Source organism: Globicephala melas, chromosome 19 (assembly GCF_963455315.2).
Source record: "Globicephala melas chromosome 19, mGloMel1.2, whole genome shotgun sequence".
In the NCBI taxonomy this organism is placed as follows: Eukaryota; Metazoa; Chordata; class Mammalia; order Artiodactyla; family Delphinidae; genus Globicephala; species Globicephala melas.
Window position 1 is genome coordinate 17,875,169 of NC_083332.1, and position 21,640 is coordinate 17,896,808.

The window sequence follows — 21,640 nt, forward strand, 5'->3', positions numbered from 1 at the left end:
TACCCTCCTGAGAGGTCACTATCCCAACCCAAGTGCTGAGGTCTCTGGCATGTTCTGTACCAGTGCTGAGTGCCCATTTCCTCTTCTGCTGTATCTCCTGAGCTTACCCACTGGGATATCGAGGGCAACACAAAAGCTTGTTGAAAGATGGAAAGTGCCAAGCAAACGCACTCATCCAGCAAACACTCATGGGAGCCTGGCTGCCTCGTGTCAGGGCCATCTTGTGTACAGGGTGGGACACGCTGGTTCCCCCAGGAGGCAGGCCCTGTACCTCCTATTTGGGCCAGAGAGCATCCCAGGCTCCCGTGATGAAGTCAAGAGCCTCCTCGACCATCAGACGGTCCCCTTAGGCTCACTCCTCATATTTGTGGACCCAGGATGGACATACAAATGGAGGCCATATACTGCTTGTCCAAATACTTAAAAGTTACAGATTAAGCCAACAGACTATTAATAAAATGTGTTCTCTCCTCCCGCCTTGACCTTTGTTATTTATGGCCTGAAAGCCAGGCTCAGATTTAGAATCTTCAGACCCTCCAGATGCTGGGGGAGCTGCTCTCAGCCTGCCCTGGCTCCACCCACCATGAGGGACCTCAGTGTGCACGCGGACTGCTGTCCCCTTGGCCCTGCAGGCTCCTTGCCCCTGGCAGCCCCAAGACCAGCCTCTGTAGCTGGGGTTCGGGGGTGGTACTGGCTGCCTCTGCCCTGTCGTGGGACTGTTGGCCGTGCACCCTCACCTTACCCTGTCCTGGTCTCCTGGGCCTCGTGAGAGCCCCCTGTACAGTAATTTATTGATACTGGCATCTTCATTCCAAATCCCTTTAGGATGGGTTTCCATGTGACTTGCAGCAAGTTTAATTCCCTGGGTCTTAGTTTTCCTTTCTAGAAACTCACTTGTCACTACTGTACTACCTTAGAAGGAATGCTCCCCTTTACTTTTTAAAAAAATTTTACCATTTGAAATGGTTAATTTATAGTGTGTAGTAGTCCATGTCCCATCTGGATATTAATCTAAATCATTCCACTTCAGTGACATCCCTCTTTGATCTACTGCCCGTCACATTTGGTTTGGAGAATGGCATTGTGTGTTCATCTCAAGTTATCCTTAATTTTGTTAATTATTCAGATAGTCCAGTGAGAAGTTTATTTGCATGTTGGCACTTGTTCCTTGGATATGATGGAAGGAATGGTATATTCCCCAAGAATAGAGAAGTGTCCTGGAAGCCACATCCCCCTTGTTTGAGGGGCTCAGATTTTCCAGTTGTACCCAGAAGGGGCACCCAGACTGCTGTTCCCGGCTCTTGCCCTCCTCAGCTGTTGGTCCAAGTTCTGCCCACAGCCCTCACACAGGGGATAGGAATCTGGAGGTGGGGGGCTGGAGAGGTGTCAGACCAGGACGAGTGGCAGAATGGTAATACTCTTTGTAGTAATACTCTCAGCAAAAGATGTTTTATTATTTTAATTTTCCTGTTAAACTAAGAGCCCATTGTTTTTTTTTCCACTTTACTCTGTAGGCTAAATGTTTAGAAAGTGAGAAGCATGGAGTTCTCAACAAAATCATTGAAGGCAATATTCGCTTGGGAAGGTTGGAGGAAAAAGTCAAGGTAAGTGGACATTTAGCCACTCCTAATGGGAATGGGCTTCCCAGGGTCAGATTTCCATGTTTAAGAAAATGACCCATTTTGCATGTATGTATCACTGATCATTCACAGAGTAAAGCAGTATTGGGTTTCTCTGGCAGAAATAGCACCTCTCGGACTTCTCTGGTGGTGCAGTGGTTAAGAATCCGCCTGCCAATGCAGGGGACACGGGTTCGAGCCCTGGTCCAGGAAGATCCCACATGCCGCGGAGCAACTAAGCCCGCGTGCCACAACTACTGAGCCTGTGTTCTAGAGCCTGTGAACCACAACTACTGAGCCCGCATGCCACAACTACTGAAGCCCACGCACCTAGAGCCCGTGCTCTGCAACAAGAGAAGCCACTGCAATGAGAAGCCTGCATGCAGCAATGAAGACCCAACACAGCCAAAAATAAATAAATTAATTAAATAAAATTTTTTTTAAAAAGCACCTCTCGGGACTTCCCTGGCAGTCCAGTGGTTAAGACTCCGTGCTTCCCCTGCAGGGGGCACGGGTTTGATCCCTGGTCAGGGAACTAAGGATCCTGCATGCTGTGTGATGCAGCCAAAAAAATAATAATAAGGAATAGCACCTCTCCATTCATTAAGTAACCTTTAGTTCATCTACACAATAAGATACCGTGCAGCTGTTTAAAAACAAAAAAAGACACAGAAATATCTCTAGGCTCTATCCTTGCTTTGTTATTTCTTCCAGAGACAACATCACCTTTCAACAGACTACGTAATTTATTGATTATGTTTGTTGGTTACTGGTTGTCTATTCTGACCAGGATAACAAGTGAAGGGATTTTTTCTCTTTTTCTGTTTTTGTTCACTGGTATATCCCAAGCACCTAGAATCGCACCTGGTGCATAGTATTCAATTAATTCAATAACTATTGGGGGAATTAAATAATATATTTTACAATTTAAAAAATGTAACAAGATCAAAGGCAGTATAGAAAACAGTATCTCAACTCTGCATCAGAAAGGCTAGAAGGACTATACCACACTATTAATGATGGGAATCTGCATAGAAGTATTATGAGTAATAAAGAGCAGTTGCAGTTTGTTCTTTTTTTCCTGGTTTTCCTGTTGGCTTTTATTTCCCAAAGAGAAGGTCTGATCTTCAGAGCGGTTGGCCTTGTCTTGGGAATTTGTCTCATTATTGTTCAACTGAATAAGCGCAGTAAAAATAAAAAAGTTCCACCCAGTCACCCAGAGAAGAAATCTGTGAGCCAGATCCAGGTCAGATAGGGCAGGATCTCTGGGAAAGTGAGGAGAAGAGACCTGGAAAAGGCTTGTCAAAATTCAGAGGTGACAGGGACACTAGTAGAAAGTGATAGGGATGCAATTTACCTAAAGCAGAAGTCAAAACAATGGTACTTATCCTGCTCCAAAGAATAATTCTTAAGAGTTTTTATTCATAAAATTTTCTGAAATAAATGAAGAGTTGAATCTACATATTGAAAGGGCACATTAAGTACCTATGAAAAACTGACCCAGGATGGCCCTAGAAAATTGACATCAAGACCTGTGACTTCAAGATAAAGAAAGAATACCTCGGACACCCAAGCAAAAGACCAGGACATAAGAAAAAGAAAATCATGTTGGCGTCACACTTCTCAACGACAACACTGAATGCCAGAGAACAGTGGAGTTCCATCTATGAATATTCAAGGATGTTTTCATCCAACCAGGCTGCTCTTCAGACAGCTGTGACCATATAAGGACTCTGGAACATTTTTTCTATAAACCTTTCCTAAGGATCCGTCAGCTTGAGTTCAGCCAAGAAGTGGTTGGGCACATTTCAGAAGAGTACTGCTCATGAGCAAAGGATATACTTAACTGTGAACTGAGCCTTTAAAAAAGCAGGGGTAAGGCTGATGCAACTACATGTAGACATACTACAACCTGACAATGTAGAAGGAATACAACCAAGGCAAAAACGATAGGTAAAGGGGGAAGGAAGTTAGAAAGTAGAATGAACTTGCTGATTGCGTCACCTGTAATAACTGAGGTCAAAGGATATCATTTAAAGATGAAAACTTCAGTAGGAGGAGCTTAAGCATATTTAAGTAGGAGAAGAGTGAAGAAAAGATTGTCAGGAGCTAACATTATGCTACTTTAATGAATAAGGGGACGAAGGACATGTAATATAAAGGCATAAAAATCAAAGTAACCACAAGAAGCAAAAGAGATTCATTCCTTAATAGCAAAATTACAACAGCAAAAAAGAGCAAAGAAAACAGACTACATTAAAGTCTTTAAAAATGTGTGTAGATAAAACAATGAAACATAAGATAAAATCGAGGCAAACAAATCTGCCCTATAGAAAATATAAATGAGCTGAACTCACCCATTAACGGGAAACAATTTTAGATTATATTATAGAGGAAAACACTATTACATGCCAGAACCAAGAGACAGTCAGGAGCAGTGTTTCAGAAAGATGAAAAATAAAAGGATGAGTGAAGATAATTCAGGTTTATGCAAACAAAAGCAAAGCATAGTTGCGATCTTTACATCCGCCAAGAGAGAGTTCAGGCCAAAAGCACTAAATGAGACCAAAAAAAAAAAAAAAGGAGAGGGCTTGATAATGCTGAAGACTACAGTTAATAATACATAGTACTTATGAATGCCTACGTACTAAATAACACAGCAGCAAATTTTATAAACTACAGGAGATACAAGGGGAAATGGAAACTTAGTGATAATAGGAGCTGTGATCCGCTTCTCTTGGTCTAAGACAGATCAAGAAGTTATATGAAAGTAAGAATATAGAAGATTTTACAACATAATCTATAAGGTTTATTTATGTGTGTATATGTGTGTGTGTGTGTGTGTATATATACACACACACATACAGAACAATCACAAAAATTGATCATAGACTGGCTACCAAAAAAAAAGAAAAAGCCTCAATAAACCCCTAAAGTAGAAATAAGGCAGACATTTGTTGATCAAAAAGATAAATACCAGAAATTAATCAACAAAATCAGAGAGCAGAAAATGTTCTTTCACCTGGAAATGTAAAAACTGTATAGTAAACTAACTCTTGGGTCAGAGGAGATGTATAAATTGAATGTCATAATTTCTAATGAGAACTGAACCTATGGGAACTACACGTCAGAATCTATGTGACAACAGTTTTGGAAATGCTCTGAGGGAAATCTATTGACCGTAAGAACTATACAATAAAAATGTAAGAAGGAAAATAAGTGAATCAGGCTTTTATCTCAGTCACCTGTTTACCAATAGAGTATGACAGACCTTGCCAGGTCCTTCTGTTTTAATTTTTATTTGTGGCATATAAAAAACTAGGCACGATGCAAGTCAGAAATTTGGTTTTATTATACTTGAAATTCTTTTATTACTTTATGTGACTTTTGTGATCCAGACTTGCCCTCTCAGATCAGACTTGCCCAGGGCTTACTCAGTTCAGGGCCTCTGACAGGCCAAGGAGTGGAGAGGGAACGCATCCACAAAGCTATTCGCCTGGGCCACGGGCAGCACCCCCTCACTCAGAGATCATCCTCCTCCCCCAGGGGTACAGGAAGCAGGCGGCCCTGAAGATGGGTGACATCAGTCACCGTCTGACAGAGCAGCAGGAAGACTTTGCTAGCAAGACAGCTCAGTACCAGCAGGAGATGAGACACCTCCATCGGATGCTGCAGGACAAGCAGGATGTCCTGGACCAGGCGCTGCAGCAGAAAAGGTCTGGCCACCCCAGCCCTGTTGCCATGTGTTTGTTTTTTGAATGTTTGGTAGAATCCTCCAGTGAAACCCTCTGGACCTGATTTGTTCATTTGATTGCTTTTTTTTGTTTTTACATTTTAGTTTTATCTGATTTTAATATTAAATATATTTTAATATTGGTTTTTTTATTTGCTCCTCGTTTTTTTTCTTTGACAAGATTTTCCCTAGCAATTGACATAGAACGTTGTATAACTTTGAGGTGTACAGTGTGATTTGATATACATATATATTGTGAAATGATCACCCCAATAAGGTTGACATATCCTTTACCTCATGTAATTACCATTTTGTTGTTGTTGTTGTTATGGTGAGAACATTTAACATCTACTGTCTTAGCAACTTTCCAGTGTACAGCACTGGTAATTATAGTCCCAGTGCTGTACAGTAGATCCCAGGTCTTTAATCCCTCCTTTAAAAATTCCTGTTGTTTGAATATTGGACTTCCTAAATCAATCCAGTCCTCTCATTGTCCTTCCCTTTTTCCCCCTCTTTTCCATCTCTTTGATATTTTTATTCTATTCCATTTTCTTGGGAGATTTTATTAATCTTTGATTAAATGTTTTATTTCTGCCATTATGTTCTCATTTCTGAGAACTTTAAATTTCAGATTCTTTCCGTTTTGTAAGATCACAGTCATAAGATTATGGGTATATCATGTTCTCTGTGGCTGTAAGGTACTCTGTCAGTTACACCTTTGTCCTTTAAACGTGTGATAGAGGAGGTATTGCCAGTGTATTGAAAACCCTGGGGAATGGCGCATGTTTTGTGGAGGTGAACCTGGTGGTCCCCTCACGTAGTTTGGGTTCACATTTAAGTCGGCCTTTTCAGGATGGCTGTGTTGTCTTTGACAGACTGGGACGTGAACTGATGCACGTGGAAGAATCATCATGACACTCAAATGTGATTTTCTTCAAGTTACAGTAGAATCCGTGTATTTGTTACCAGACAGAATGCAGACAGCTGTTTATGTTTTCTATCAGCCAGATGTTTCTTAATGCCAGGCAAAATGAAGTCTTATCTAACAGGTTTTCTGTAGTCACAGAAGTTCTTACCACCATAAGTGGTCACTTTGTAAAAGTTGGGCCGGTACCAACTTTCTTGCCAGACAGGAGGTTTAGAATTGCGTTAATAAAATGGAACTTTGTTTTTTACTTTCTCCCTTATTCCATGTTTTGCCCTTTAATGGTTTGAAAGTTAAACATTCTATTTATGTTCTTTTAGTGGTTGCCCTTGAAATTTCATATGGATACCTAACATTAACAAAAATCTAAAGTTAATCAGCACCTCTACATCTCTACCTGCAAATGCAAGACCTAATGCTCTAACCTAATTATTTCCCACTCAGTTTATATGCTCTTGGTGTCTAGTGTCATTACATGTAGATACAGGTACGTGAAGATGAAAAGCAAAGATCTATTTTATATCATTGTTTTTAGCCCCAGAAATTACATATTACTAGTTTCAATATAGTTATTTTATTTTGATTTACCTAGAGTTTACCAGTTTCTTTGCTTACTATTCTTTTTTGCATCTTAGACCTTATTTCTCAGATTGTTTTCCTCCTTCCAAAAGTACATGCTTTAGAAGTTTTAGTGAGAGTAAGCTTTCTTAGTTTTTGTTTATCTGGAAATGTCTGCATTTTGCCCTCATCCTTGTGAGTTGATTTTTGCTGGGTACCTTGACAATCTATTCTCTCAGCACATCCCACTGTCTTCTCTGTTTCATTATTGCTGTTGAGAACTCTTTTGTCATTTTTAAAACTAGATGATCCATCATTTCTCTTGCCTATTTTAAGATCTCCTTTGTCTCTTGTAGTCTGCAGTTTCATTGTATTTAACTATGAATTTCTTTTCACTTATCTGCTTGGTATAAGTTATTCTCTATATCTGTGATTTTGTGTCTTTCATTACTTCCAGAAAATTCTCAGTCGTTATCTCTCTCTCTCTCTCTCTCTTTTTTTTTTTTGACTGTGCCGTGTGGCTTGTGGGATCTTAATTCCCTGACCAGGGATCAAACCTGTGCCTCCTGCAATGGAAGTGCAGAATCCTAACCACTGGACCACCAGGGAATTACCAGTCATTATCTATCTCTTAAAATAAGTCTTTTCCCCTCATTGTTTCTAGATTTCCTTCTGGAACTCATATTAAATGTATGTTAGACCTTCTTATTGAATCTTTTCATGTGTCTTATCTTTTACATTTTCTATCTCCTTGTTTTTCTGGTCTACATTCTGGGTATCTCAATATTTCTGTTTACTAGTTCTCTGTTCTGTTTTGTTCAATGTACTGTTTAACCTAGCCATGGAGGTTTTTTATTTCAACAACTGTATATTTCAATTTCAGAAGTACTGTTTGGTTCTTTTGAAAATCTGCCTAGTCGTTTTTAAAATAAATTTTTGGTCTTTGCTTATCTTTAATACATCTTTTATTTCTTTTAACATGTTATTCCTAGTTATTTTATATTCTGTGTGTGACAGCTTCATTATCTGCAGTTTGGGGGTCTGAAATCTGGCTTTGTTGACTCTTGCCCTGTGTGGCTTATATTATTCTACGTACAGTCATTTTTTTACCGTGAACTCACGTGTGGGTTGAATTTAGTCTGTGGAGTCCTGGGGCCTGGACTGAGGATGTTTTCTCCAGAGCAGGTTTGCATTTGCTTTTCTTTGGTGCCAGAGAGTATTTCCAAACCTGGAGTCACTTTAGTTTTATTATTAACTTAAAAAAGAATCTACAGTAATGCTTTTTTTAAAATACAAAAGGACTTTAAAAATATTCACAGGGAATTCCCTGGCGGTCCAGTGGTTAGGACCCTGCACTTTCACTGCTGAGGGCCTGGGTTCGATCCCCGGTCGGGGAACTAAGATCCTGAAAGCTGCATGGCCAAAACCAAAAAAAATTTCACGATGCCATTATTACATTTACAATGAATGTATAATTTCTTAATAATATATTTTTCTGAGCTGCATTCTGGGTGGTTTCCTCTGCTCAATATTCCACTTCATTAATTCTCTCTTTGGTTGTGTCCAATGTACTTTTAACTCATCCACTGAGTTTTTCCCCTGATTGTCTCAAAAATGTCTTTTTACTCTTGGTTCACTCCAGTCAGGGGCTGGGGATGCTCTACAATGGGGAACAGTGTATATTCAAACCCCAGATTCATTTGAGAACAAGTCAGTGGCTACAGTCCCCAAGGAGCCTCTCAGAGCAGATTTCTTTTGAAGATTGGCAGATTTTTCCACCCAACCATCCCTCCTTTGAGGGTTCTTCACATATATCCACTTACCTGCCTAATTCTGGGACACATAGTTCACAGTGTTACTAGGAGGAAGAGGGGAAACATGGATGTGAGTGAGCCCTGTGGTTTTCTGTTGCACCCAGTTTGCATGCGCCCAAGACTAGTCTCCATTCTACAGAAATCTGGGTTTCTAGCATGGACTTTTGTCCTCAAAGCAATACAAACATTTTGTTTGCCAAACTCTGTGGTTTCAGTTTAATCCTCTTTTTTTTTTCGCCCTTAGAGATTTCCTTCTCTCTTTGTTTTGAGTTTAACTGTACATCATCATGATGTAATGTATCAAACATCTGGGTGTTTTGCATCAGAAAATGGAAGCATGGAGATTTTTTAGACATAGAGTAATTAGTGGGCATCATGGGCTTTGGAAGGAAACAACAGTTCACAAGGAAAGTGACACTGGACGAGTGGATGTGTCACTGGCCTCCCTGAATCTCTGTGGTGTCCTCCTCTTTAAACAACAGTGCTGAGTCCACCTGGTAATCCAGTTGCTAACATTTTGCGTAACCACCGGGCAGTGTCTGTGAAAGAGCTGGCCTTCCCAGCCCTGCCGTCCTGCACGAGGCCCATTCCTCCTCTCAGGCTGAGGCTTGCTTTTCCCTCCCCATGGGGCTCATGTGAGGTGGTGGCAGGTATCTGGTCTGCTCCCCCAGTGGACCACAGCCCTGTGAGGACATGTGTACCTTGCCTGCCCTGTTTCCTCAGCTGCCCACATGGGGCCTGTCACACAGTCCTGGCTCAGCCTTGGTTCCCTCTGGACACTCGCCCTCCTGGCACATGGTCTGGGCCAGTCTTCTCTGTGACCTGGGCTGTGATCCTCACTCTCCACAGTTGGTCTCCTCCTCACCCTCTCACTCACTCTCTGTGTCTGGGCCCATCAGTGACTCTGTGGATGGAGGCTGTGAAAGGTGTCTGAGTGTTGGTCAGGTCGCAGTGGGGACACTGGAGAGGCCTACAGGGCCCATGCTGTGTGGGCGCCCACAGCCAGGCCGTTGCACTGTAGGTCAGCCACTGCAGTTATTGTGTTTTATTTTTGTAACATTAATGCCATGGAGAGCAAAGGGTGTGTGCACTGGTGCCAAAATGGAAGAAAAGGCAGGATGTAGAGAGGAAATCTAAGACGTCATTTTCAGCCTGTGCCTTTGTATTTTTTTCTATTTCCAGGGGACATCGGGCTTCATTCGACACTGGGAATCTTTGCTTCAGAACCCACGCACAGTGGGCTCTGTTCTCTGACTTTAAACATTCTTCCACTTGGCTTCTCACTACTTTAGGATTCATAAGGGATCTATAAATATTTTTTAAATTGTGTTATTTTAAACTTTTTCTTTATATTGTTTATTTCTCTCAGAGAAATGGAAGGTGAGCTTGACGTTGTTTGGGAGTCCACCTCCAAGGAAAACCGAAGGATCCGAGAACTTCTCCAGGCCACACTGGAGAGGACAGGCCCGTGGGACAACACCGGAGCTTTCGCGGACCACTGCCTGGACGGCATCTCTCAGGGAGACATGCAGGACGGCTGCCGCTTCAGCTTCTGTGACCTGAAGCCGCCTCCCACCTCCCACCAGGGTCTGCGGGAGCCCCTGGGCTAGGGCCCCTCTGTGGAGAGGTCTGCCCTACGCAGGACAGGGAGCGCGGAGGAGAGGGCAGACTCCCGCCCACCACTGCAGCGTTTCTTCTCCTCAGGGCAAGGAAGAAATACTGTCTCAGAAATTTAACCTGCTTTTTTACATTTTGCTTTATTTTAAAAATGTGCTGCTGAACTATATTTAGCCAGTGCACGTCCTCTGACCCCATTGCCACCGAGCCGGGCTCTGTGAGATCCATTGCTCAGGCTAACAGGTGACCTGGCAAGCTGGCCTGTCTCCGGGCTCCTAGATCTGCGCTGGGAAAGCCCCAGAGGGAGGGGCGGGCAGGCCCGAGCTCTCAACCTGTGTGTTTGATGAGTTAGTTTCATTGGCTGAGCCGTCGATGGAAGCCCCAGCGATGAGACCTGTGCATTCACTCTGGGTGATATTTTATTGTTTGGCAAAAAACAGGTACTGATCTTCGTGCCCCAGTAGGTTGTACAATATCTGTCCTGCCCTCTCCCCGAGCCCTTCCCTGTCCTCCTGGAAAGGTAATTTTTCTGGGGCCACGTAACCTCGCTCCCCTTCTGAGAGCCTTGACTTTGAGCACCAAGGTGGGATCCCTGCCCCACTGCCACCACCGAGAAGGACGCCGGGGCCGTAGTCCAGCTCCACCCTGTGCCATCTCCTCAGGTAGATCACCCCTGCCTCCAGGACCGTTCCTGGGACTCCTGGCGGTAATGCCGGCTGTCTAGGGCTGCTTGTCCCCGGCATGCTGGAAGAAGGCTACAAAGGATCCTAAACAGTGTATGGAGGGTAGAACCCTGTCATATCCTTTTACCAAACCCCTCATAGCTAAGGCCTATGTGGTTTCAGGTGTGCAGATAGACCCAGCGTTGGTCCCTGGTCATACATAAAAGTTACACACATGTGTTCTTTGATTGCTAAGTGGGAAGTTGACATAGAACATCATTGTTCTTTTACATTTTAAAAGAGGTTGGGTGGGCTAGATGTTGGGTGGGCGGTAAGGCCTGACTGCTGGTGGGGGGGCTCCTGTCATCCTGCCGGTTTCCAGTCTGAGCAGCAACTGGTCCCATTCTCTCTTGGTCCTCGTGAGTCTTCATGTGGCTCTAGAAAGGTCCTGATCAGGTTGAAAGGAACCCAAGGCAGTTAGAAAACATGACCCCGGGACCCAAGTGAGCCCTGCTGCCTTTGGCACTATTGAAAAGCAGCCCTGGGGAAGTCAGGACTGAGTGGAGAGGGTCCAGGCGCAAGTGTGGGTGTGCGTTTGGTGTGACAGCAGCTGGGGGGCTGTCCTGTCTTGCCGTTGTCCCATGCAGAGGAGTGGAGGGATCAGAAGTGACGCCTTTGCCCCTCAACCTCTGAGAAGATGGGAGAGACCCCACCCTCTTCCAACAGCTTACATCTCTGTAGACCAGCGGGTCTTCTAACTCTTAGGAGAGGGGGGAATTCTGGATTTTATTAATTTTGATATAAATATATTTATTCAGCCAATATGTTGTGGATGCTTACCTATGTGCACCGTTTGTTGAGAACAGCAGTAGTGACGAAGGCAGACATCATTATAGAGCGTGCGAGGTGCTCAGAAGAAAAGCCCAGAGACACGAGCTCCCAGAGCAAGCAGGGTCTCAGTGCATCACGGGAAAACTGACGTGTGTGTTGGAGCATGTGGGTAGGTGAACCTGCCTTCTCAACTATAAATTTTATGAAATCTAGATATAGGTCAAGTATTTCTGATGAAAATACAGCATCCGGATTGAGATGTGCTATAACACATCTGGCGTATAAAATATACACCAGATTTTAAGCCTTACTATGAAAAAAATAATTAAAATATCTAATAATTTTTATATTGGCTTTATGTTGAGATAACATTTGCATATATTGGGTTAAATAAAATGTTATTAAAATTGATTTCACCTGGTTGTGGGTTTTGTTTTGTTTTTGTTGTTTTGTTTTTTGGTTTGGTTTACTTTTTTTTAAATATGGCCACTAGAAAACTTTAAATCCCATATGTGGCTCCCATTATATTTCCCTTGGACATTAAGAGAATGGGAAGAAGCTGAGGGGAAAGTCAAAGGGACTCTTCCCAACAAGGTGGAAATTTTTAAAGGGTTATTAATAAATAAGGTAAATAAGGCAAATACTGAAAGTGACAGAATAAGGAGGAATCAGAAAGAGTCGCAGGGCTCATCCCAGCAGGATGGAAATCTTTAGATGGTTATTTTATTTTATTTTATTTTATTTATTTTTTTGCGCTACGCGGGCCTCTCACTGCTGCAGCCTCTCCCGTTGCGGAGCACAGGCTCCGGACGCACAGGCCCAGCGGCCATGGCTCATGGGCCCTGCTGCTCTGCGGCATGTGGGATCTTCCCGGACCGGGGCACGAACCCGTGTCCCCTGCATCGGCAGGCGGACTCTCAACCACTGCGCCACCAGGGAAGCCCTAGAATCAGATTTGACGGACAGCTTTAAGGAGCTAAGATTGACTGTGGAGCCATAAAGGCCCTTGGAAAAACAGCCTGCTTCCTTGCTTACACAGTTCCCAACAGCCTTGCCAGGTGAGTAAGGAAGGTCACTTTCTGGCCTTCCTCCAGGATATTTGGGGGAACTTCAGGGTATTTGGGGGAACTTCAAGAAGAGAGGAATTCACCCGAATCTGTAGGTATTACAGGCGAGTCTGATGATGACTCCTTGACATGGCTTCTTAGCCTAAAGAGGCTATTAAAAGTTCAATCTGGAGGTTCCTTATGAAAAGTTCCAGCAAAGCAGATTTAAAACAGCCTATATGGTCAATTGCTATTCTTGCTGAACTTATGTAAATAATCAGGTCAAGTTTAATGAAACTAAACTTATTTTAAAACAAATGAATGTGACTTTGGCCATCTTTGGTAGAAATGAGAGTGACTTTAGAGAAAAAAAATATGCTTCAATAGAAACTATAATATCCAATACATATAAAGAACACATACAACTCAACAACCAAAAAAAAATCATCTAATTAAAAAATGGGCAGAGGTATCTGAATAGATATTTTTCCAAAGAAGATGATATACAGATTACTAACAGGTGCATGGAAAGATGCTCAACATCACTAATCATCAGGGAAATGCAAATCAAGATCACAGTATCAGCTCACACCTATCAGAATGGCTATTATCCAAAAGACTAGAAATAACAAGTGTTTGCAAGGATGTGGAAAAAAGGGAACCCTGTACATTGTTGGTGGGATGTAAATTGGTGCAGCCACTATGGAAAACGGTATGGAGATTAAAAATAGAACTATCATCTGATCCAGAAATTCCACTTCTGGGTAAAAACACAAACTTGAAAAGATATCTGCACCACCATGTTCATTGCTGTATTTATGACAGCCAAGATGTGTCCAACCTAAGTGTCCATTAATGGATGAATAGATGAAGATGTGATATATATACACATATATACATATATATAATACAATATTATTCAGCCATAAAAAGAAGGAAATCTTTCCATTTATGACAACATGGATGGACTTTAACAGCATTATGCTATGTGAAATAAGTCAGAGAAAAACAAAGATGAATGCTCTCACTTGAATGTACCAACAGGATCCCTCCCCCCAGAAAACCCCCAAAACCAAATAAACAGAAAAACAAACAAAAAACCCAAAACCCAAACAAACCCAACTCAAGGATGTAGAGAACAGATTGGTGGTTGCCAGAGGTGAGGGGTGGGCAAAATGGGTGAAGGTGGTCAAAAGGTACAACTTCCAGTTCTAAAATAAATGTCTCAAGAGATGTGATGTACATCATGGTGACTATAGTTAATAATACTGTATTGTTGGAGACTTGCTAGGGAATAGATCTTTAAAGTTCTCGTCACAAGAAAAAGTATTTGTAACTATGTGTGGTGACAGATATTAACTAGATTTATTGTGGTGATCATTTCACAATATATACAAATATCGAATCATTGTACACCTGAAACTAATATGTCAATTATATCTAAAAAAAATGATGGACAATTCTAAGGTAGAATTGCACTATTCCAATAGCTCTTGGATATATATAGATATTGTTTCTCAGATAAGAGTTTTTAAATTGTGCTTTCCTTGCTAATTGTTTTACAGTCAGACTGTAAATCCTTGACATTTAAAGACTTTGCACATTCCACTGACTCTTTATGAGTTCTTTCGGTTGGGATTTTGGTAGGTAAGTGAACGCCTGTTATATGGCCTTTTGGGTCCCCCGCAAAGCTCTGAACTACTGTCAGCAGCAGAGGGAAGGAATATAAGATGAGTAAACTTAGGAACAGAAGAAAGTTTGAAAACTTGAAGCCAGGCCTGGGACAAGTTTTAAGTGGTAAAGGAAGAGCTGGCATCTGTCCTGAAGGTTTGACTCTGACCCTGACTCAGAGGATAAAAGCCAAGAGGCTGTGGGGATATGGATTTACACTGCCGGGCTGAACGTGTCTTTATAAACCGTTACAGGACCAGGGAACCAAATACGTACCAAATATAAGACGATAAAATGCAGATGGTGTTACCATCTTCAAACTGCAAGCATCTGTGCAATTGGAAAAGGCACGGTTTGAAAGTGAAGGTCGGGACTTCCCTGGCAGTCCAGTGGTTAAGACTCCACGCTTCCACTGCAGGGGCTTGGGTTCGATCCCTGGTCGGGGAACTAAGATCCCACATGCCACGTGGCTCAGCCAAAAGAAGAAAAAAGAAAGTGAAGGTCAAGAGCTTTAGCAGAAACTTAAGAAGCAATGGAGTTGTATGAAAAAAAAAATAACATGAAACTTCCTAGGAAATTAACTGTGAGAGGGAATTGACTGCAAGGAGGTAAAACTTCAGCCATGTGGTAGAAGAGCTGGATGCACAATGAACCAAAGGTCCTAAAGAATTGGGGAAAAAACTGTGAAGACAAATCCACATTATTTTCCCTGAGGGGGGGAAAACCCTTATGATAATTGGTTGAACACTCACTCTGCTGGGGAAAAACAAAACAAGAAGAAACCACAGCTTCAAGAAAAGAAATGCGCACCAAGGGCCAAAAATGAACTGAAGTCGATTTCTGACCCTCAGCAAGGATCCTCATGCCCAGATGTTCCAAACTCAGCATTTGACAGAGGCCCAAGAAGCCCACGGGATCCTCTGCATTAACAGAATGCTGACGCTTAATGCATAACCTTCTGCAGTTCTCACAGTTCTGTGAAGGGGAGTGCCAGCACTAGCCCATTTTACAGATTCAGAACTCAGTTCTTGGAGAGAGGCTAAGTAACTCTGAGACCACGTGGCTGGTGTGGGCTCACAGGACCCTCCAACTCCCCACTACCGCCACCACCCCACCCTGCTTTCCTCAGTGGTTTCTGTTAGAATATCAGCCCTCTGGGGCAACCTTGACCCAGGGAGCCTTCTGTAGGGCTCTGCAAGTACAGATGGGCCAGACCTACCTCTGAGTGCTGCACTGTTGGCAAATGCTTAAGGGGTGCCTCAAGCAAGCCTGGGGGCAGGTCCTGCCTCCGTGCTCTGGAGAGACAGCCCGTGAACGAGCACTCTGCTCGGGCTCTGGCCACGGCCGACAAGAGGATCAGGTGCCCTGATGAGCAGGCATGGCCCCATCAAGGGGGGCAGGTAACAAACTTCTACATCAGGACCCTGACTCTGGGAAAGCAGAGGTCCCCCACATTCTCAGTAGGCTCTAAGAGATGACCCTGAGAAATCTGCCCTCCTCCCAGGTCTGCCTGTCCCAAAGTGCTCCCACAGTAAACCTCAGTGACTCACCAACCCTGTCCTGTGACCTTTGGTCTCATCTGGATATCTGGGATGCTGTTAAATCTACCCCAGTGCAAAACTGCCGGAGGAGATGGGCGATAAGCAGCAGTGCTTCAGGCTGGGCTCTTCCGTCCCAGATGCGGTCTCAGCAGGGGCCGGACAAGCTTGGTCAGAACCAGTGGGAGGCAGACAGGCCAAGGACCTTGGAGGAAATTCCTCAGTGGAGGGGGGAAAGGGCTCCCCCCAACCTGTGAGTTAGGAGTGCAGCTACTGTTGGTGCCGCCTGCCTGGAGTTGTAAATAGAACCTATTAAGATAATAAAAGAGTAGGTTCCAAAGTTTATCTCCTCTGGTTCCAGTCTTTAGAGAGATTTCTCCTTATAGGATGTAGCTGATCTGGGGGGAATCTGGTTAATTTTAAAACAAACTGGTCTGGACACAAATGAGCAAAATAAAAACAGTTTGGAGAGAAACTGGCTGCTCGACCCTCCCTTTTTTGTGTGGTGTATCCAAGCTTCGTTGCTTAAAAAAAAAAAAGGTGTTTAATAATTACCTTTATTGACCTCTGTACCTTGTGGCTTCCTTCTCTCCTGGGCACGAGACATGGCCATTCCTAGGGCACTACTGTGCAGAGGAAGGTGGTCAGCTGCCCTGGGCAGGTCCCTGGGCTCCTCGAGGTCAAGGAGAAGGTAAGGCCACCAGGTGATGGGAAGGCTGGCTGATCCCCTGGCCAGGGACCCGAGAGGGACTTCATCTGGAGAAAGGGAACAGGGAATGAGCACTAAGTAGTTCAGCCTTGAACGGATTTCCCTCAGCAACGTTCCTGGCATCACTCAATGAAAAACTGTCTATACCGTGGATCTATTGTGTGAGGTACCTTAATTACTTGGGAAGTAATTATGAGAAAAGCCTTCCTTCTTCAGACTTGACTCCACTAAGGATATTCCAGTATGTTTTTAAATATTTCTTTTTAAAAGCCTTTGAAAAAATGAGGTTGGGCTGTAGAATGACTTCCAGGCGTGTCACTGCTGAGGGTTCGGGCACATAGGATAGGTGAGGGGGCACGGGGGTACCAGAGTAGTTTAGAAAAGAGCTTGGAACCCCAGTTGCCCAGGCTCTGAACGGCAGTCAAAATTTTGCTGGGACTGAGCAAATTATCCCTAAGGAGTCGACAGCTGCATTTCCCCCAAACTGTAGCTAATCATCTGCTCATAGAATCCGTTCCCACAACCCAGGTGCGACAGCTGAGCCCCCATTTGCATCTTGTCCGATAGAGCATTTGCTGAGTGAACACCCGTGTCCTCCTTGCAGCCTCCTAGAATTGGCAGCGGGTAGAAAATGGAAGAGACAAGCCTGAGAAAAAGGAGAGAGGATGAGAAGTCGATCCAGAGCATCGAACACAAGACCACAAATCTCCAAAAGGAGGTAAGGCCGTCCTTAGGGGCAGGCCCTTCCCAGGTCCAGCCACGGGGTGCACGGCCAAGTCCCCCCACCCCATCTCTGATCGAACAATTCCTTGTACTCACCTCTTTCTCTCTCGCCAGTGAACTCAGCATATTCTTGTGAGGTTAATACATGTGTGCTTCTGCGTGCTGGGTAAGCACCCGGAGGGGTGGCTGTTTGCTCAGACCAGTGGCCTTTTCCGGGATGGTCAGAGAGGACTTCTGATGTGGAGTCCCCTCTACAGCACCTTCACCAAATGTTGGCCCCTCTTATGTTTGAATACCTCCAGTGATAGGGAAATCCTATTCCTTCTTTTTGTTTAACATCTTTATTGGAGTTTAACTGCTTTACAATGGTGTGTTAGTTTCTGCTTTATAACAAAGTGAATCGGCTATATATATACACATATCCCCATATCTCCTCCCTCTTGCGTCTCCCTCCCGCCCTCCCTATCCCATCCCTCTAGGTGGTCACAAAGCACGGAGCTGATCTCCCTGTGCTATGCGGCTGCTTCCCACTAGCTATCCATTTTACATTTGGTCCTTTATATAAGGACATGGGGAGGGGGAAGGGTAAGTTGGGACAAAGTGAGAGAGTGGCATGGACTTATATATACTGAATCAAACTATTTTATTCCTTTAAATTTTTTTTTCTTGATTTACGTATGATTTACGTAGAGTGAAATGCACATCTCTTCAGTGTTCAGTTTGAAGTGTTTGACAAACTGGTCGCCCCAGAAAGTTCCCTCTTGCCCCTTTCCAGGAGGGCCCCACCCCCCCGAGTTCTATCTCTGCAGAGTAATTTTCCCTGTTGTGGAACTTCATAGGACAGAATCATACAGGGTGTGTCTGAGCAGGGTCTCGTTGGTAGGAAGCTCATATTCTACAGAATGGCATGAGAGGAAGCTCACAGCCCCCGAGTGTTTCTGTCCCTGGAGACCTTGCTGCTCACCCCCTCACCCCCACTCCCCTGGCCAGGAGCCCCAAACCCTGACTTCATTCTTTGTCTGGGGGGAGAAGCTCCATTCTGCTCTGCCCACCTAAGAGGCGGGTCCCAAGGGACTTTCCTGTTGGTGATTGGTTGTCAAATCAGCCTTTATTTACCATCTGGGCACCTTTGTCAAGGGTGGTAAGGGTTGGCGCATGGAACCTCAGCCGGGCCTATGAACCGTACTGGATGTGAACCCCGGGCAGTAACGGAATCTTTCTGTTCCTCTATTTTTTCCTCTGTAAAATGGGTATGATAATGGTGTACCCGACTCATGAGGCTGTTGTGAGGATTAATTGACTTACAAGCGAAGCCCCAGGAGCAGCTCCCTGGTGCTCCCCCTGCAACAGCACAGGGTGAAGGTGCCTGGGACACTGGGGGCTGCCCTGGCCACACCCAGAGTGGGAGGGAGGGAGGGAGGAAGAGGGCTGCGTCTGGGCCTCTTGAGCCCCACTGGGTGGCAGCACTAACTCTCCTCTCCCCTTCTCCACACCCGAGCTGGGCCTGTTCAGCGGCATCTGCATCATCGTGGGCACCATCATCGGCTCCGGGATTTTCATTTCCCCCAAGTCTGTGCTCAGCAACATGGAAGCCGTGGGACCCTGTCTCATCGTCTGGGCGGCTTGTGGGATTCTTGCGACACTGGGTAACAAAGATGCCCCGCCCTGAACACCTTCTGTTGAGTGTGGGGCTGCTGTGGGAGCTCTGTCTGTGCCTGGTCTTGCTGCTGCCTGGATGCCCTTCAATGCTTGTGCACAGATAGGTGTCAATCGGGCTTCACAGAATGTCCAATGGCCAGAGTTCAGGAGGAGAGGCACCGTGATGGGCTCCGGGAGCATGTCCCCCACGGGGGAGAGGGGTTCCTTCGACCAGGGCAATGCCTCACGAGGGGCCCGGGGCCCCCTTCCTCTCTGTATTCCAGGCGCTCTGTGCTTTGCAGAGCTTGGCACGATGATCACCAAGTCGGGGGGCGAGTACCCTTACCTGATGGAAGCCTTTGGCCCCATTCCTGCCTATCTCTTTTCCTGGACCAGCCTGTTCGTCATAAAGCCCTCGTCCTTTGCCATCATCTGTCTCAGCTTCTCTGAGTACGTTTCTGCGCCCTTCTACTCAGGCTGCAACCCTCCTCAAGTTGTCATTAAACTCCTGGCTGCCGCTGCCATCTGTGAGTACGTGTGTGAAACACTGGGCAGGGGTCAGAAGAGACCCGGCACGGATGGTGTGGGGAGACTCGGCTCCTGCACAGCCAGAAAGAGGCTGAGTGGGCCTGGAGGCGCTGGTGAGGAGCAGGGCCAGGTCTAGTCTTGGGCCCAAGCCTGATGCCCTTGGCCATCCAGTCCCTGCTCTGCGGGGCCATCGGAGCTGTCAGGGACTGCTGGCAGCAGGCTGTCCCACAGGGGCCCGGCTGCTTCTCCATTGCTCTTGGGGGGAGGCAGCCCGGCTGGATTTCAAAGGTGCATTTGAGGGATGTGGCGGTGGAGAGGGGAGGCTGGAGGGGTGGGCCTGGGAGTGGAAAGGAGACTCTTTCCAGGGCCTTAAGAAAGGAGGGAGATGTTGAGCCCACAGACACAGAATGTTGCCCACCTCTGACTTCCCCAGTGCTCATCACCACGGTGAACGCGCTGAGCGTGCGGCTGGGGAGCTACGTCCAGAACGTGTTCACAGCGACCAAGATGGTGATCGTGGTCGTCATCATCATCAGCGGAATTGTCCTCCTGGCCCAAGGTGACCTGTGGCTGGAGGGGAGTGTGATGCCACACAGCACAGACCATTTGGAAGTCTTGCTCCTAAGCGTATCCTTAAGGCAGGAATTCAACAGAAACAATCTTTCGTTCCCCGGTTTTTCAGCGTGTGTTTAATCACCTGAGGTCATTAGGCATCCCCTGCCTTCCCAGGTGATGCAAAGTCCCAGTCTGGTCAGCTGACACCCGCTTTTCACCGTCTGGCTTAATTACAGGAAATACGAGGAATTTTGAAAATTCCTTTGAGGGCACAAAGCTGTCTCTGGGAGCCATCGGTCTGGCGTTTTATAATGGACTCTGGGCGTATGATGGATGGTAAGATGGTACACGTCTGGCTGTGCGTTTCTTTAGGCTATTTTACTGAAACCCTGTGGAAAGCAACGACTTCTCCTTTTGGGGGTTTGGTGGGAGCCTGACATTTTACCTTTGCATCTCCCTTTCGTGAAGCACCCCACCCTTCACGCTTCTGTTCTCCTCGCACCCCAGAGACATTGAGGCCCCTGCCCCTTTCCCATTCGCTCACATGCCAGCAGCCCTTGACACAGTGTCCCGTGAGCCCGCAGTGGTGGGACCCTGTGCCAGAAGCTTCACCAGACACACACAGGCTCAGCCGGATTGGAGGCAGCGAGGGCTGCTAGGCACTGGACAAGGCAGATATTCAGTAGCGCTTGCAAACACTAGGTTTAGTCGGTGAGATTCTGTTTGTGTCCAGTGGCCATCCGGGACACTGGTCTTTCCCTCATGCAAAGCATCTGCAGGCTCCATTCCCTTTTCAGAAAAAGAATCTTCCATTTGTTTTCAAAGCACACTGGGGACTCATTGCTCCCAATAATTGTTGAAAATTCACACGATTCCCATGGAGGGCAAAGACCTACCAACTGAAAGCTGTGCAGATCTCAGTAGTCTCACCACCACCAGGGCTCTCTCTGAAAGAAACTGCCCCGAAATTCCTACAAGGGGAATTTTCTCTGTGATGGAGTAGCTTAAATGAGACCTACATTTTATTATTTTGTGTTTCATAATCTTAGCAAAGAAAGTCAAAGTTATGTTACTCACGTTACTTTTTTTTTCCCTCTAGGAATCAACTCAACTATATTACAGAAGAACTCAGAAACCCTTTCAGGTAAGAAAGCTGAGTCAGGGCAGGAGACAGTGGACAGGTGAGGGTATTTCTCTCCCCCAACCATAAAGTGGAGCTGCTCCCCCGTCATCACCCACCACCCCCTTCCACGCAGAGGATGGTTTCCTCATTTACACCCGTTAGAGCTTGGTTTTGTTTGGGGCAGTAGAATGGTTGCTAAGGGGAAGGAAGAACTCTAGCTTATTTTGCTTTATAACCAATTCAATTTTACTGCCCTGGAGTCTGAGAGAGGGAGAGTTCTTTCTCATTTGAAAATGTCACATGTCCCCACTGGGGCTCTGCTGTCCCACAAGCCCCCTGCTTCTGGGTGG

General features: G+C 45.3%; 2 protein-coding genes across 4 annotated transcripts in view; both read left to right on the plus strand.

Annotated features, from left to right (window-relative positions):
- Positions 1–12,140, plus strand: part of CEP89 (centrosomal protein 89) — a 79,349-nt gene extending 67,209 nt beyond the window's left edge. For 2 of the 3 annotated variants that reach the window (XM_030874465.2, XM_030874466.2), the window contains exons 17-19: positions 1,515–1,604; positions 5,166–5,335; positions 10,019–12,140. In XM_030874465.2, the coding sequence (XP_030730325.1) occupies positions 1,515–1,604; positions 5,166–5,335; positions 10,019–10,259 (501 nt within the window). In that variant the 3' untranslated portion in view covers positions 10,260–12,140. The remainder of the gene's footprint in view (positions 1–1,514; positions 1,605–5,165; positions 5,336–10,018) is intronic. The other variant, XR_009560087.1, reaches the window with a different exon arrangement.
- Positions 12,141–12,561: 421 nt separating this feature from the next.
- Positions 12,562–21,640, plus strand: part of SLC7A9 (solute carrier family 7 member 9) — a 37,173-nt gene continuing 28,094 nt past the window's right edge. Inside the window, exons 1-7 of the mRNA XM_030874469.3 lie at positions 12,562–12,817; positions 17,328–17,441; positions 18,945–19,092; positions 19,369–19,611; positions 20,046–20,171; positions 20,404–20,503; positions 21,267–21,311. Of these exons, the coding sequence (XP_030730329.1) occupies positions 17,355–17,441; positions 18,945–19,092; positions 19,369–19,611; positions 20,046–20,171; positions 20,404–20,503; positions 21,267–21,311 (749 nt within the window). The 5' untranslated portion in view covers positions 12,562–12,817; positions 17,328–17,354. The remainder of the gene's footprint in view (positions 12,818–17,327; positions 17,442–18,944; positions 19,093–19,368; positions 19,612–20,045; positions 20,172–20,403; positions 20,504–21,266; positions 21,312–21,640) is intronic.